A 17,105-nucleotide genomic window follows, 5' to 3' on the forward strand; every position below is an offset into this window, starting at 1 on the left:
AAGTCGAGCCCAATCTAGTTGGTTCCATGTTGAGCCAATCTCAAGTAGAACTGAGACAAATTGGGCCAAGTTGAGTTGGGCTTATCTTGGATCGAGACATTAGACCTACATTTGGTTGGGGTAGTGTTAGGCAAATTTGGGTTGATCACATGTCAGGTCTAGCTAGGTCGGTTTAGGTCTAAGTCGAGTTGAGTCGATCATGCCTCATGTTCAATCGAGTTGGGTTGGGCCTAGATCAGGTAGTCTAATCGAGACCAAGTTTGACTTAGTCCGATTGAGATCAAGTCTGACCTAACCCAGATTAAATTGAGTCTTGATCGGGTCTAACCTTGGTAGGATTGAGATGGACTGAATTAAGTCAAGTTAGACTCATATTAGACAAAACATCATACGTGCATAAAATCAAGATTATGTTAATAAGTTAGGTTGATCTCACATCAAATCAATCACACTTCAAATTTAATCCAATTGAGAAAGTAAAATTAATTTATATTTAATCTAATTTAAATTAAATTAAAAATCTAAATTAATTTTATCTAGTGAAAGTAGATCCAAAATTTAGATTCAATCTATTTCATCTAAATTTAACAATTCATAATGTTAAGGGTAAATTACTTTTTTTTAAACGTAGTTCAGGAGTAAACTACTCTTAAACTATAATCCCTAAATTTCTTAACTTTATAATAGATCGAAGTAGTAACCCACACAAAGAGTAAAGTCTTAGAACAAGTTTTTTCTTCTTTATTGTTGAATTCTTAAAATATATCTCTCACTCGCATGATACACTCGGTTATACATTAACTTTTTTTTAAAAAAAGTATTATTGTGAAATCGAAAAAAAATATTCTAAACTAATACATGAGAGTCATTAAATTTGAGTTTTAAGACTCTGTACAAACTATTCAAACCCCCATTGGATTGAACATAGTAAATTCTAAGTATGAGTTAATATTCAAGTCTCATTTACCAGTATTGTTAAAAAATTTAAAACAAAATAATAAAGTACTAAAATAGAAAATTTGATTTGAAGTTAAACTTAAAGAGTGATTTTTATATGTTTGGTGGTGAGTCACTGTCAAGTCTAATGCTACGTTTTTCTTATTTTCTGATTGATGTTTTGATTCCCTGGTCTGAATGAAGATGATTTGTTAATGTTTTTTTTAGGTGGGATTGTTGGATCCAGTTAGGTGAGTTGGTTTTAAGAGTATGGTAGAATGGTTTGGATTTGGATAGTGAAGGTTTAGGGCTTCAGTTTTTTTTTTATACGTGTTGAACTATATTTGAAGTGGTTCACATTTATTGACTTTTTATTACCGATAAAAAAAATGTTTTTTTATATGCTTTAATACCTTTTAATTCTTTAAATTTAGACTATTTTTTTTCTTAAATTAAAAAATAATATTTTTAGCTTCTTTAATTTATAAATATTTGTTTTAATCGGTATTGCCAAACACCCATTAAAAATATCGTATATAAGAATAACTCACTTTGATTTTGTATTTTTATTTTCAACAACATTTAAAACAAACTTTTTCCAAAATACAGGAATTAAAAATAATAATTTTAAATTTGAAAGACAAAAAACATATTTGAATAATTTTTATATTACAATTTGGGACACTTGAGTTCTTTTGTTTTCCAAAATATTGTGCATGAAAAGAAAACAAAAATGACAGATAGTTTTAGTGTTATGCTTAAAGAAAAACACTTCTGAGTAGTTCTCGAACTTCAAGCAAGATCCAATCTAAAATAGAATTCTTTTTGTGTTTCCGTTGAGAGAAGACGAAGCTCTGATAACGCAGACACTTCTTTTCCATGGCAAATGCATGGAAAAGAGATAAGCCCACCAGACTCCTCTCCCCGAAGTTCCTCTTTTTACTCTTCTCTTCCACTCTCCTCCTCCTCTTCTTCTTCGTATTCCTCACCTCGCGTTCCTCAAACCCCTCCACCTCCACCCTCATCGCCCTCAACACCCGCCTCTCCTTCAATGCAGTCTCCCCCTTCGACTGCTCCGCCTCTCCGCAGGCCCACCCCGTCGTCGCCAACACCGTCGAGGGCGTGCGCTACCCATTCCTCTTCTCCCTCTCCGATTTTGGAACCCTCCCAGACAAGCCCCACAAGAACATCGTAAGGATGCTCAAAGGGAAGCCCTTTCGCAAGCCCGATATCTCCGTCACCATCCAGGACCTGCTCGAGAAGGCCAAGAGCGAGGGCAAGGACGGGTTTGTTGTCGACGTTGGTGCCAACGTGGGTATGGCCTCCTTCGCCGCCTCTGCTATGGGGTTTCGCGTTCTGTCGTTCGAGCCTGTGTTCGAGAATTTGCAGAAGATCTGTGAAGGGATTTACTTCAACCGAGTTGCGGATTTGGTCACTGTGTTCGAGGCCGCTGCGTCGGATCGCATTGGTAACATTACCGTTCACAAGGTCACATTTCTTGCCTTATTTATTTTTTAATTTAATTTTGATGTGCTATTTGTTGTGCTTGAATTGAATTTTGGTTTCCTATATTATAAGGTGAACTGTGATAAAGTGTTGTAGAAGTAGGCTTGTGTTAGTTGGATACTAGTTTACTTAGCTGGGAAAGAATAATTTCAAGTGCGTAGAGAGAAAAGTAGAGGAAATTGTTGTTGGTTGAAATAGATAAATTAAGAAAGAACTATTTCTTTAGTTATGAATCAATTTATGAAAAAGGCTTTGAGAAGTCACTTCTTCTGAAGTTCTAGTATGGTTTTCCACTTATGCTTTGTTCTCTAAAGAGTGAATCCGAATCAGCTCAATGTTTCTGTTAGGACGTTATAGACTTTCATGATAAACTTAGATTTTAATCCTTGGTTGCAACGATGACCATTATGACCTGATACCAGTTGAACCCTTACATTGGATCTATTAGCTTCAATCACAATTCAACAAGGAATAGAAGAAAAATGAAAACAAACGAAAAGAGGAATTCAGTAGGGAATGTGACAACAAGGCCACCCTTCTTTTATTTGACTCTATGAATTAGGAAATTTAAAGACACGAATCAAAAGTAGTGCCTAAAAGATTATCGATTTTGTCTCTAAAGCACATAGTTTAATTCTCCAATGAGTCAAAACTTCTTACACAATTCAACAAATTACTCCTTACATTATAGACCTAAAACTATTAGACTTGTCTAACTAATTAAACCCACTGGTCCAACAAGCTATGCGAGAAGCCTACTAACAAAAAATATGTCCAATAAGAGGTCTTAGTTATGCAAACTTGAAAACAGTTAAAAAAAGGTTCAACAAAGATCCAATACAATATGTATATAATTACCTATCTACTATTTAACACTAAATTTAGCCTCAAATATCTTTCTTAGCTCTATTATTAACATATTTAAATACAATTAATAAAGATGTTCCTGAATTTTCTTCTAGTTTAAGAATAGGAAGCAATTAGTGATACTTCAGTTGTAGTCTCTTGTAGTTTATGTTGTAGTCTCTTCAATATGTTGCAATACTTCAGTTGTAGTTTCTTCTAGTCTCCTGTACATAATGAGGTTATGTATAAATCAGTTAAAGCATATTTTGTAAGTTTTTCTTGAAGTACCTAACATGGTATGTAAGGCAGGCCCATGGTGCTGTTTGTATGGAACTTTTGTCCAGGATATTTTGCACTCTTGTAGAGAGATAAGGCGAGAGTGTGGTCATATTCTCTAAATCATGTGCTACATGAGGCTAACCATTCTTCAGTATGTAGTTTATCAACAAAAGAACATGGCACGTAGGAGGAATAGGATATCCGGGATGTTTACTTACTGTTTGCGGGATCCTCATGACTTTTCCCTTTCTATGTTATCTGAAAAATCTGCTGTTAGCTTCATAGAACCTATCTTTTTTTGTATTAGTTTTCTAATATTGTCTTTTACCCACTAAAAAGGTCGTTAAGTTTCCTGTTTGAAGTTATGTTGAAGCTTAAGGACATTCTTTAAATGAGCTGTTTTGGATCATTTGATGTGACCTTAAGATTTTGACAAACCTGATTAGTTCAGCTAGTTGGGTTGGATGGGGATTCAAATAAGGTCTTAGGTTCAGGTGATGACTTCCAATTCTGCCCCCACTATCCTCAGATTGCTGATTAAAAATTTAAAATTTTTATTAGAGCAGGTTAGTCCCTGCACATGGCATATTTGGAACGATGGTCTGTTTATCCATTAGGAAACTTTTTAAAGAGTCAGCTTGTCTGCTTTGGTGGTACAGACTCAGATGTTGCAAGTCTAAAATCTCCTCAGGAACCAGCTTGAAAAGTGGCCTCCAAATATTTATTATGTTCATTTAGCGATTGATATTGACTGGTTTCTGTAGCATCTTCTAAAAATAATGCACAAGACAGACTGTGCGTTATGCTCGGAAAAAAAATGTTACAGTTTGAAACGATGCAACAAAAATCTCTCTATTTTTTGTTTTAATCATGGTTGCCAACTCTGAATCCATGATTTTATTTGGAACTTCCGTTTCTTATGGAAACAAATGGATTTGGGGAGAAAATCTGTAACATCTTACGGTAAGAGTTTTATACCATTAGGTGTAGTCCTCATTGTTTCGGACATGAAAACTAGAAGGACAAGAAAATGAAATTAATCTATTTAACATTTCAATTTCTGCTTGTCTTTCAATGCTGATTATTGAATTTCTTTATTTTCCAGTTGGTTGGTAGGTTAGACAACAGTGCGATTTCTGCCACAGGTGCAAAGTTGGCATTTAAGTCCAATGAAGAGATAGCTTTTCAAGTAAGAACTGTTCCTCTTGATGAAGTGATTCCGGAATCCGAGAGTGTTCTTCTGCTTAAGATAGATGTTCAGGGCTGGGAATATCACGTTCTAAAAGGAGCATCTAAGTTGCTCTCAAGGAAAGGAAGCCAAGCCCCATATCTCATATACGAAGAAGATGAGCGCTTATTACAGGCCAGTAATAGCACTGCAAAAGAGATTCGAGATTTCCTCCGTAGTGTGGGTTATCATGATTGTACCCAACATGGCACAGATGCACACTGCGTCAAAAAGGACTGATCGTAATATTGGTTTTCAGTTTTGCAGCCCCTGGATGGAAAACCAAGTTATTGCCGGTTGTAATATCAGCAAATTCACGAGTGTTGAATTCTAATGTTGATAGAAACGAGTTATGACGGGTGGCAACTACAACGCTAACTGCAAGCTGCTTCGTGATCACTATCAGTCCACGAAGTTTGAAATGCACGTGTTATTGGACATACATTACCTTAAATTATGATTCTTGGGTTGGCTTCGTGATCTTTCTATACAGGCCTTTATTTGTAGGCATTCGTTTAATGTATTCTACAATTATATTATTGAAATCTTTTTATAAAAATTACTTGTATCAACTTCTCACGTTTGATATATCGTAACCAATTCGGAGCTATGAATATACAGAGAGAGAACTACATCATCAGTGGAAGCCAACACAACTCAAATACTGGGTACTTTTAAATTATACATCTTCCAAAATGAAGTAAAATCACTGGTAAATCTCGAAAGGAATGAGACGAACTATATTCATGTGAAACAAGACTTCAAAATAATTGAATTGTATTTTTGTGTTGCTGAGGAAACTACATCCGAATTATTTGTTTAACTAAAGCTTTTCTGCTACTTGAAACAGCGAGAACAGTGTTCGTCATCTCAGCACACTAGCACAAACAAATAGCAATCCCAACATAAAAGTCTCTTTGCCTGGGCTCCCTCGATTTCAATGGTTTCCGAGACACCCCACTGTAAAACACGTGCATGTAAGAAACCTTAGAACCACTGTATTCTATGGTATAAGGATCAAATAACCATTTCGGTAGGCATTGATGCTATATGTAAATAAAATGAACAATTCTAAATCCTCCTGTAATAATATACCAATTCTCATTATCAATTGACGAAACTATTAAATGATTTTTAAGGTATTGATACCTGAGGCTCTAACCACACAGCTCCGTCCTTAGGATTCCTTTGGCCCACTAGTTTTTGAAGGGCCAGCTCTTTCCACCATAGCCTCATAAAGCTGCTTACCATTCTGCATATCAAAATAAATTACCAAGAACAGTAAAAGAAATGCTAAAGCTTAACGTCTGGAAATGAAATTTATTCTTAGCCATCTCCTATATGTGTATTGGTTGTGCTTGCATCCAAACTGCTTACAAAGATTATGGGAAAGAAATGAATTTGTCCTTCGGGCTTTGTTTGCGTCTCCTTGAAATAAACCAAGATAGGGAAGTTCGGCCACCAGAATTCCCAATTAACAAATGTTGAGTACCTGCAGCGTATCAAACTAGTTTTTGTTCTACTGTTGTGAAATTCTGGTAAGCGTATACAAGAATCAGGTACTTACTTCCAACGGTTTTCTCCTCCAACAAAAACATTTTCACCTGATTCCTGGAGCTGTTCACCTATCCTTACCTCCTAAAGCATAAAGTTTGTATACAACTAATATGAATAACTAAAAGAGACCATAAAAAAACAGCCTGGAATGATGAATATAAAAGTACATGAAGTCATGCACACAGATATAACATGCCGATGAAGTTACATAAACTAGGATGGAAACTGAAACTGAATGATAATTGCATATAAATATAAACCAGGTATAAAGTTACAATCGATCAAGCTGCAGAACTCTAGAACATAGTTTGTTTAGTCATGTAGTTTATCCTTTTGCATCAAGTTGGTGAAATCTAATAATAATCTCGTGCAAGGCTTGATGGAAAAGAGGCAGAGAATTTGCTACCAAGACATAAATGTTTGAAACAAAATTGTTCTCAGAAATCACGAGGGTGATTCTCTATTTTTGGTTGTTATGATTTACAATTACAAGGTCCACTTGTTTGTGGGTATAAAGGAACTGAGATGGATTCAATTATATAATGGCAAGACATTTTGTGCTCTTAGATTTGAAAAATGAATGGAAAAACTTAACTAGAAACTGCAATATGCATTACAAATTTTAAATGTTCCTTAGCAGTAACAATGTAAGTAGTGGACTTTTCTAATTAATTCGAACTAACGAATTTCAACACACTTTTTAGCTGTAATACGACAAAATATAAAGGTTTTTAAGAAAGTAAATAGTAAAGATTAAGTGCCAAAAAAGTAAAAAATACTATAAATAAACCACAAAGTTTTTGGAGAACTAAGAAGGTAACAAACCAGAGCATCATCTTCAAAGACAAATCTCACTCTAGTAGTCTGAAGAAATAAGAGACAAATGATAAGAGAAAAAAAGTCAGTTTCTAAAAAGGGAATGGTACGTATAATGTAGCTTGTAGCATACAGAGTGAAAAGTCATCAGAAAAGAAAGGTACTTGAGCCATGCTACACCTTTCTTAGTTACACCATCTTTTACTAATAATCACCTGGAACAACAGAAGCAATCCAAGGAGACCAACAGGTACTGCAGGTACTAGATTATCTGTGTAAATCAACCCACCAGCAATACCTGATTGAATTTTAAGCCAGATAAGATTTTGGTATGATAGTGCGGAAGAAAAGGAAAGTAAGACTCGGTCATAATGTTCAAAAGATGTTAAAAGTCTTGTTAAACTCATTTGAAAAGACTTGAATTCACCTAGTTCCAAAGAACCCAAAACTAAGGCAACATAATGGTCAGTAAGGGTGCTTTTTTTTTCAAATGAAAGAAATTCAATCCTTTAACAGATTGTGATTAGCCCAATAAATTGGCCACCAACCAAACTATGTAGTTCTAGATAGATTATTCAGCAAAGTCTACAAATTATATACGAAAGTATGGTGGACTATGGCATGTCCATTTGGTAAGAACAGTATGCACAATCCGCTCAATTATGTAGGATTATACCAAGTCATTATCCTCAGCTACAGATAAAATCTATACAGTAAGCATTATGCTTACTTGAAAGTCCAAAACTATGTGGTAAGACACATACAAATAAAGAGAGAATCAGTAACCACCGAGTAGCACAATTGAAATCCTATAATCTGGTTCAGGAATCACAGTCTCTCTGTTCCTCACGGACCTCACCTTCCTTCCAAGCTGTCAACAAAGAAATGCTAAAGTTACAACTACACCAAGACTTCAAATATATGCAAACCACATTATAAGCACTGTTAAATGAATTGACAGAGAAAACAGAAAGGGTGAAGTGGCAACCAGTGAGTGAACAACAAGACGTTTTCCATGGCTTCTAGCTATTTGTCTCCCACAGAAACTTGGATTGCACACAACTTGGCCACGAAATGAAGTTCTGAAAGCACTCGTGTAACCAATATTTTCCCTCTCTAAAATAACAAAGAAAACATAATAATAAAAACCAACACCAGAACCAAATTTTCCCACGAGTATCTTCGTGAGAATATACACACTTTATTGAAAAGGGAATGCGAATTTGGACAAAACTGACAAAGAACAGCCATGAATCTGCCGAAATTGCACGCAATTAAGCTTACTTTGGGAGGGAAGAAAGAGGTGTACGGACAGCAGAGTGCTCGCCATTTGTTTGTGTTTCACAAAATCCATGTCCTTGTTTTATGCACACAAAAGAAGGATTTTACCAAATTGCCCACTATTCATTGCAACACGTCCAAGGGCGTTAAAGTAATGAAAGCACGATATTTACCCACAAATTCTAAGACCTTATCTGCTCAAACTCGTATTAGTTGAGCTCACTCCTTCAGACCAAACTTGGCAACACTGTTTGATATTTTGGATCCCTCTGGTTGAGAATGTCGCACTCTCTTTGTTTTGCTCCTATTTGTTCCTTGGAATCCCCAAAGAAACCTGGTATTAATAACTCTCTCTGTTTGATTGTTCTTTCTTGGGTTTTGCGGTGCTTATACAATTGAATGAGAATTTGTATCACTTTAATAGGGACAGTTATCGGTAATTCGGTTACCCGAAAGGCTTTTGGGATGAAGGAAGCGTGTCAGAGTTCTAAAGTTCCAAGTTTTCAGTCTTTGAAGGTTAAGGTGAGAATTTTAAATTAGTTTTAGCATCCCATTTACAAATAAGGTGCTTTGTATTCAGTTTTCTTTCTTGTTTTTTGTGTCATCATGGTAGCATGTGTACATCTGTTTGGTCACTTTGGTGTACCATTCATTTTTGGTTTGAGATGTGTGGTTCATAGGCTGAAAGTTTTGTCCAGTAACATTTGGAAAAAAAAGTGCTAAGAAATGGGATATGGCACATGTAACTTGCTCATGCGTTAAATATATGTGCTTTCTGCTATTGTGTTTCGCAATGCATAATTGCATATACTTTGAATCCCTCTCTGATTTCTTTTTAATGCAGGCTACAGAAGATAAGAGTCAAAAAACAAAAACTAGGAGCATTGTTTGTTCTGATTGTGAGGGGAATGGTAAGTGAAAATGTAGAATTTTAATTTCAATTTTTAAGATTTTTTGCAGCTTTCTTATTCTTTGTTCAATGATGGTTCAGATTAGTTAGAGCCTTTGTATGATATCATACCGCAATTGCTAGCTTTATACGAAATTCAGAACAGGAAAACCTTAGACCTCGCGAACATTTAGATTGTCCAGTGCTTCTTGTTTTCTTGAGAAATTTTACACCTTCCCTTAAAAATTGTTGTGTCAATAGCGAAGGCAATGTCTTTAAAATCTATAAACTTTTAAAGCCTACTAACAAGATTGTTTCCCATTTGAGTGAAAACCATGCACCAAATACTGATATTGCCATAAAATTTCTCACAAAGTCACACCGTTCCAGTGGGGATGTAGCATATCCTCTTAGTAAGAAACCCAATTAGTCTGGAGGTATGTTCACGCTTATTATGTTTCAGTTAGCTATTACTGATGATGGTTCTCTACTATGCATTTACATTCACAACATCCGGGGCATAAAGGAAATCATCTCTCAAGCAAATGGTGGAACTGGTGACTGATTCAAACAGATGAAAATGTCTATTTAGCACTTGGCTAAATCCTATCTTATTTAGTCTTCTCCTATTTCTGTGTATACCTATTTCTTCATATGCCTTGGGTAGACATGTGAAGGTAGACTTTGACCGGTCTTGGTTTTTATTTGGGCTTGATAGCAAGGTTAAGGCCAAGGCTGGAAAAATAATACAACAAGATCAGTCCTCATCAATAATTCTTGATGAAGGGTCAGGATTTTTTCCATGCATATTTGAGGCCTGCTTCCAATTTCTTGGAGAGCTATATTTGAAGTATTTTCTCTCTTTCTACCATTAAAAACATCAGTATTAAACTCACTGGGTTGTTATGTTTTTGCTCAATTGGCAGGTGCAATAATGTGCACTCAATGCAAAGGTACTGGCGTTAATTCTGTAGATCACTTCAACGGACAATTTAAAGCCGGTGGATTGTGTTGGCTATGCAGGTAACTGAACCATACCTCATTCCTTTCCTCTCCCTTTATTTTATCGTGTGAGCCTGTGTGAGTGTGCTTTGTTAAGTATTGTATGGCGAATAAGTATTCATTTATACACATCAATTTCTATCTCCTCTCCACCTCCTCCAAGAAAAACTATATGCATCATTACCAGTGTTGCTACTAAACTATGCTTGTCAGCAAGGATTAACTAGAGAAGAAATAAACAGTCTATCTCAGCCAATAAAAGTCAAGATCGAACTTTCTGAGAACTTTTATTATTGGCATTAGTAGAATATGTAATAGCATAAGATTAAATGATTGTACAATATATTAAGAAGTGGACTTTACGTCTAAACTCAACCTCATAAAACCGGCTCATGAGGTTGAGGTTTGCACCCACTTATATACAAGAAAGGCTCTAATCTCTAGTCGATGTGGGATCTCCAACACAACCCTTTCATGCCGAGACTGCCAACTCGTGCGTGAGACTATATATTATGGGTGATCCGATAGCGGCCCGATAGCGGGTGGCACGATAGGCCCAACACAAACACTCGCTAGGATAGGTTCGAAAATGGCTCTGATACCATATTAAGAAGTGGACTTTACGCCTAACTCAACCCCATAAAACCGGCTCATGAGGTTGAGGTTTGCACCCACTTATATACAAGAAAGGCTCTAATCTCTACTCGATGAAGTTCTTTTCAGTCATATTATCACTATTGTTGTCCACATGGGATGAGTATTTTCCTTTTTTTCTTCCCCTCCTTGAAGCTTAATTGGTTCTGTTTAGAACTATAGCAAGTCACTTTGAGTTTTTTTCCTATTCTAGTTGGGTTTTGGATTCTTTGGCTTGAATGCGGCTGATTCTTTAAAGTTAGTTAGCGTTTGATTTTGGTTGTTCCTTAGTCCAGTTGATATTAGTGTCTAGCTAGGAGAATGATTTTGTGTATTCCTCTAAAAGTGGTTCTATTTATTTATTTTTTATTGTTGATAAAAAAAAATAAAAAAATAGCAAGTCACTTAGCTGCATTTTAATCAGAAAGCAGTATGAAAAATTTAATGTTATTTTGTTCCTTCTCCGTTTGTAATTTTAATCATGTAATATGTTGTTTGTGTGATAGTTTGTTTCTATAATGGCATTACTTTCAGTAGTCATGATTTTGTTAAATATATTTAAATAAACCCTGCAAAATAGACCACTTGTATAATAGCCATGACAGATATGTGTCAAAGGACTTGGGATTATAATTGCCAGTGCCATAGGTTTAGCTTCAATCTAATTCTATACGACATATGTGTTCCTTTCAGGGGTAAAAAAGATATTTTGTGTGGATCCTGTAATGGAGCTGGCTTTCTTGGTGGATTCATGAGCACATTTGATGATTAAAAGTTTGGCTAGATTGAATTAAAGATTCCTAATGGCTATTTTCTTTTCTTTTATTTTATTTTTGATCAGCAAGAATTCCTTAGTTGGTCTTTTTGTAATGTGTATTCAATAATGCATTCTGCACTTGTACTACTAAGATTTTGTCTTAAGTTTGAGTTTTGTTTGCCATCATATACAAATCACGGTAGGCCAAGAGTAAAAGGGAAATAAGGAAACTGTAATATATGTATAACTTAAAAAATAAAATACAAAATGTAAAAGGAAGAAAAGACTAATACATACTCAATTAAGAAACAAATCTATAGTGAAATTAACAAATTTATCTTTATAGTGATTACTATATTTATGTTCATGAAAACAACGGAAATTCATATTTTTAATGTATCCTATATATCATATTTAGCTATTTAATTGTTCTTAAGTGTTAAAGAACAATGTTTTGGTTTAAAAAAAGGTATATTACACAACGCTTTTCAGAAAGCAAATAAAGGAAATGTATATCGTCAGTGTTTAAATTATTTTGCTTTTAAAATCAATCTTAAAGAGTAAAATTAGTTATTATGAATTCTCTCTGGAAAACGATAAATAAAAGTAATACTTAAAGTGGAACATCAAAGTCGCTTTGGCCGAGTGGTTAAGGCGTGTGCCTGCTAAGTACATGGGGTTTCCCCGCGAGAGTTCGAATCTCTCAGGCGACGAAACTAAATTTTTATACCTTACCTGGTTTTTTTATTTGCTATTTTAAACTGAAAACTTGGTCTGTTTTTATTTCTTGATACTTATATGATACGAAAATCATGAATTGAATTTTGAACACACTTTTCTGATCTCTCCGGCAGTGCCAGTCTTCACCTCTATGCTACTTAACTTATTCATGGCCTTTGGAAATTCAAATTCAAATCTGAAGCCCAGAAGGCCTCTAAAAGTGCCAGCATAATTTTTGACCTCAGTTTGAGTTGCAGGATCTTCCCACAACCTCTGGTCTGACTCAAGAACTCCATAACCATCACGTACATTCTTGAAGAAACTAACATCAAATTTGGCAGGACTATCTTTGTCCAAGGCCACCTTTTTCAATCCATCTCCATTCTTTGGACAAAGTGCTTCAAGTTGAGGTAAGAATTCTGCGTTTATTGAGGGATCAGGTTGACCAGAGGAGGTGAAATTGTATAGACGATAGCTGAAGAACCTGCAATCTGTCTGCCCAATTGTATGTGCACCTCAACACACACAAACAAGACATATATAAAAACATTATTATTATTATTATTGCTACAAGGAATTCATAATTAATATTAAATTTTTGTTGTTTTTAATAAGAAAAATGTTGTTTTGGTAACTGTATAACCAAAGTCATTAGTAGATATTTTAATAAAAATTATTTCTCCTTTGTGTTCTTAACCTATGAATCTTGTAATAATGTTTGTAATGGTCAAAATGATAACAATACATTATGAAAATCTCATTCATATTTCTTCTTTGTTTTTTTTTTAAATTTAATTTTTTTAATATTTTAAATCTTACAATTGTTATTCTTGTAATAATAAAAGGGAAAAAAACAGTGAAAAAGAAGTATCATTATATTCAAATTACGTGTTTATAATAATATATTAATGAAATATGTGTACGAGTATTATTTTTTTCTTACAGAATAAAAAATCAAAATTAATTATTATAATAAGTTTTGAAATTATGAAAAAATTGTCCATAAAAAATTATAAAAATAAATCATTTTTCTTAATTTTTATAAATTTTGTGAGTAGTTTTTTTTATTGTGGGTAATTAATTGAATTTTAAAAAATAATTACAAAAATTTTAATTTTCATATAAATATTCATAACATATAATGATAATTTTTCATTATTTTGACACACACAATTCAATTCATGTCTCTATATTATATTTTAAAAATTTTCTCCATACAATATAATATATCTGTGGTAGAAATCAAAGAAAAAGAGAAGGAAGAGAAAAACTACCACTACAAATGGTAGCAATCAAAGAAGAAGGGAAGTAAGAAGAGAAAAATTACCACTACCAAAAAAACATGAAATAAAAATCAATTTTAGAAAAAAAAATAATTAGTTGTTATAATAATTAAATTAGAGACCATTTTAGAAACTAACAAAAAAATTTGGTTTCTAAATTAGAATATTTTATTGTTAAATTGTTTTTAAATTGATATTTAATTAACTACCAAAGTTTTAACTACTAATTATTTAGTTTCTAAATTTGGTAGCAAAAACCATGGTTGCTAACCAAAATATTTTTAATCTCTAAAATAATCTCTAATTTAGTCACTATACCAACTAATTATTTTTTGTTTCTAAAAATTGGTTTCTATTTCATGATTTTCTTGTACTGTACCACTTCAGTACAATTATAATAATACACATTATGTTCTTCTATTATTCTTTTTTATATAAATATATAATTTATATTAAGTTTTTAATGTTATTTTTATTCAAATTATAATCTACACATTAAATACATAAGACAATATATATAAATATATAATTAAAATTTATATAAATATTAAGTTTTAACGTATTAAAATAAAATAGTATAATAATACAAAAATAGGAGTAACGAGTGTTTCAGTAGTAATGATAATGAAATTAATTAATTGCAAGTGTAAGTTTATAGTCAAAATCTGTTTTTTCTCTATTAAATCAGGAGTTTCGTAATATTTGTATTTAGCTATGCAAACTTCAGTATAAAATACATATCACTTTTGTTCCTGATACTAGCAGCATAAATAACAAGACAGACATTTATAATAACACAGTCTTCTTTAATTTTCTAATATGTTCCAAATTTTTGGTTAAAATTGTAAAAAGTTATGAATTTATGAGTAGTGCTAATTAAATATGAAGTGAGATCCACAAAATTTAGTTTGATAGAAGTGTGTTAAAGAAGTGTATTAGAAAGTATGTTGTTTAACCTTTGTTTCAGTAAATACTATGACAGAGAGCATACCAACTAAAGTGACAAGGTCATGATCATCTAGACCTTTGGCAGCAAATTTTTGTCTCTGTACTGAAACTGAGTCAACTGGAGCAGGCAAACTTGAGGTTTCAGATGATAAAGAAATTCTCCCATCTCTTCTTCCTGCGGCTACTGCCCAACCTGGGCCATCATTCTGCCATTTTCACACTGTTAATTTCTTACATTCCTTCAAAATGGACAGTGTTACACAAAGTTTCAAGAGTTTTTTTAATACCAAAACGACAGCATCACGTGCAGCAAATACTACGATGTCAGCACATGAGACAATTCCGGGACATATGGCTTCTATTTGGGATTTTGCATCATCAATCACTTCAAAACCTCTTAAACCAATGTTTGCTTTTGCATTTATCTCTGCAGAAGACCCTGTAATCAAAATTGAACCATCGCATCCCTGCGAGAAAAATTTAGACAAGAATACCATGGAGCAAATAAGAGAAACTATAATTGTTAATTCAGAAAATTAGGAGAAGAAATGTTATCAATTCGTAGTTTATTGTTAAGATGTATATGTTGTTCAATTTTAATCTTGATCATGGTATGCTTCATTTTTAGTTCCATTTTTAAAGCGTTTGATGTTTAGATAGGTTACCTGCACAAAGCAATCATGGAATTGAAGCCTGAGAAGGGCAGCAGCAATGGTTGGATCTTTTTTGAAGTGGGATTCAACAGTGGACCTTACGGTGGCCTCTGCTTTTGGACATGAAGTAGAATAAAACTCGTTTTTCAATTCAGCTTCTACTGCCAAACTCATCACTAAAATCATTAGGGAACCCAATATGGCATCCATTTTCGTACCAACAATGCAATCAGAAACTTGCTATTTGATGGTTCACTCTCTCCCCTGCTATAGGTATTTATAGTCACTTAGTGTCCGTTATATAAGAGTTTGTCTCTTTCCATATGATTGTGTTTTTCTTAGTTTTGATAAGGTTTTGGCCCATTTGTCAATGTTATTTTGATAAAGTGGATAAATGAGAATTCAAGAAAGTAAAAGATGCATTCCCATTTTGGGTTTTCTTGAGTTCATACTATATGCAGAATCAAAGATGGGATTCATAGTTTAGATTGCATAATGGAAAGGTGTTTTACAGAGGAAAGATCTATAAACTTTTCTTGTCTTCCAGCCATATAACTTAAAAAGAACTTAAGGGACAAGCCATGACAAGCAAAAGCAAAAGTGAAATAAAGATTAAACATAAAAAGAATGAAAGGACATGAAAGATGGAGAACCTGTTACCTTCTTCTACTTATAAATGTTTTTTTTAAGATAACTAAGTGAAAAAATCAATCTGCTTTGTTTGGATTGGGAAGTAGAAAGTTAAGAATATGGAAGTGTGAGGATTTAAGAAGAAAGTGTGAAGAAAATTTAGTGTATTTGGATTGGGATATATTAGAGTGGATGTGTGAAGAAAGCTTATTGAAATTTGTGAGTAATGTAATGGTTGTGAGAAAAATTTAATTTTTTTTAAATGTGAAAAATGTAAGTTTACAAATTTACTCTTATTTTTAAAATATTTAAAATATTTTGTAAAATTAAATTTAACTAAATTTTTATATAAAAAAATACAAGTCTCTTATCATTTTTAGAACATATTTTTTTTGTAAAAAAAATTATAAATAATATGATGACTGTGATTGAAAAAAAAATCACAAATTCATTTAATATATGAAAAAAATTAACTAATTAATTTATATAATTAATATTATTGATTATTATATAAAAAATTATATAAATAATTATTTTATTTTTATTATTAATATTAATATTTAATGCAAGTAAATACAATTAAATAATTATTATTAATAATAATTATTATTAAAATTATTTGATTTACATTTATTATGATTATTTTAAAAATTTATTTTAGTTAATATTATTATTTATAATTTTATTATTATTTTATAAATTAATTTTAAATATTATTATTATTTTAATATTTATATTATTAGTATTAATAATATTTTTTATTATTATATAATAAAATTATATACATAATCGATTCCTTTTAGTATTTTTTAACCAACATAATTAATTACCTTTTTAGATTAGTAAGGACAAAAACTTATTTCAATATCTATTTACATGTATTTCCTTCATCTCTTCTTGTTTCCTTAGTAGCTTAGAAAGGATGCCTACAGTGTAGCATTGTACAAATCTCTGCTCGCACTTCCTCACACAATTTCGTCTTCAACAATAGTATATTTGTGGATCCAAACAGAACGTAAAAGGTACTCAATTTCAATTTGTACAAGTAAACCAATTTTATTTATAACAACTTGAGTAAGATAACATTTACAAAAAGTTGTTTATGAATAAAAAATATTATTTTAATTATAAATATTAAATA

The 17,105-nt window shown here is 32.7% G+C and overlaps 4 protein-coding genes and 1 non-coding gene across 5 annotated transcripts; 3 read left to right on the top strand and 2 right to left on the bottom strand.

Moving 5' to 3' along the window:
- Positions 1 to 1,659: 1,659 nt before the first annotated feature.
- LOC137807527 (uncharacterized) lies at positions 1,660 to 5,367 on the top strand. The gene is made up of 2 exons (XM_068608211.1): positions 1,660 to 2,424; positions 4,673 to 5,367. The coding sequence occupies exons 1-2, from the start codon at positions 1,816 to 1,818 to the stop codon at positions 5,033 to 5,035; spliced, it is 972 nt and encodes a 323-aa protein (XP_068464312.1). The 5' UTR covers positions 1,660 to 1,815; the 3' UTR covers positions 5,036 to 5,367.
- Positions 5,368 to 5,448: 81 nt separating this feature from the next.
- Positions 5,449 to 8,542, bottom strand: LOC137807528 (uncharacterized). Its single transcript, XM_068608212.1, has 9 exons — positions 8,453 to 8,542; positions 8,157 to 8,284; positions 7,958 to 8,039; positions 7,384 to 7,466; positions 7,178 to 7,216; positions 6,363 to 6,433; positions 6,173 to 6,287; positions 5,945 to 6,047; positions 5,449 to 5,755 (listed from the first exon to the last, which is right to left on the bottom strand). Exons 1-8 carry the CDS (start codon positions 8,520 to 8,522, stop codon positions 5,973 to 5,975), a joined length of 663 nt encoding a protein of 220 aa, XP_068464313.1. The 5' UTR covers positions 8,523 to 8,542; the 3' UTR covers positions 5,449 to 5,755; positions 5,945 to 5,972.
- Positions 8,543 to 8,619: 77 nt separating this feature from the next.
- LOC137807529 (protein BUNDLE SHEATH DEFECTIVE 2, chloroplastic) lies at positions 8,620 to 11,881 on the top strand. The gene is made up of 5 exons (XM_068608213.1): positions 8,620 to 8,786; positions 8,874 to 8,971; positions 9,294 to 9,360; positions 10,265 to 10,361; positions 11,667 to 11,881. The coding sequence occupies exons 1-5, from the start codon at positions 8,729 to 8,731 to the stop codon at positions 11,743 to 11,745; spliced, it is 399 nt and encodes a 132-aa protein (XP_068464314.1). The 5' UTR covers positions 8,620 to 8,728; the 3' UTR covers positions 11,746 to 11,881.
- A 480-nt stretch (positions 11,882 to 12,361) lies between these two features.
- TRNAS-GCU (transfer RNA serine (anticodon GCU)) lies at positions 12,362 to 12,443 on the top strand. The gene has a single exon. It is a non-coding gene; the product is annotated as a tRNA-Ser (tRNA).
- Positions 12,409 to 15,593, bottom strand: LOC137805915 (peroxidase 25-like). The gene is made up of 4 exons (XM_068605793.1): positions 15,347 to 15,593; positions 14,969 to 15,148; positions 14,725 to 14,887; positions 12,409 to 12,965 (listed from the first exon to the last, which is right to left on the bottom strand). Exons 1-4 carry the CDS (start codon positions 15,542 to 15,544, stop codon positions 12,541 to 12,543), a joined length of 966 nt encoding a protein of 321 aa, XP_068461894.1. The 5' UTR covers positions 15,545 to 15,593; the 3' UTR covers positions 12,409 to 12,540.
- Positions 15,594 to 17,105: the final 1,512 nt, after the last annotated feature.

This window comes from Phaseolus vulgaris, chromosome 3, assembly GCF_000499845.2.
Source record: "Phaseolus vulgaris cultivar G19833 chromosome 3, P. vulgaris v2.0, whole genome shotgun sequence".
Classification (NCBI taxonomy): domain Eukaryota; kingdom Viridiplantae; phylum Streptophyta; class Magnoliopsida; order Fabales; family Fabaceae; genus Phaseolus; species Phaseolus vulgaris.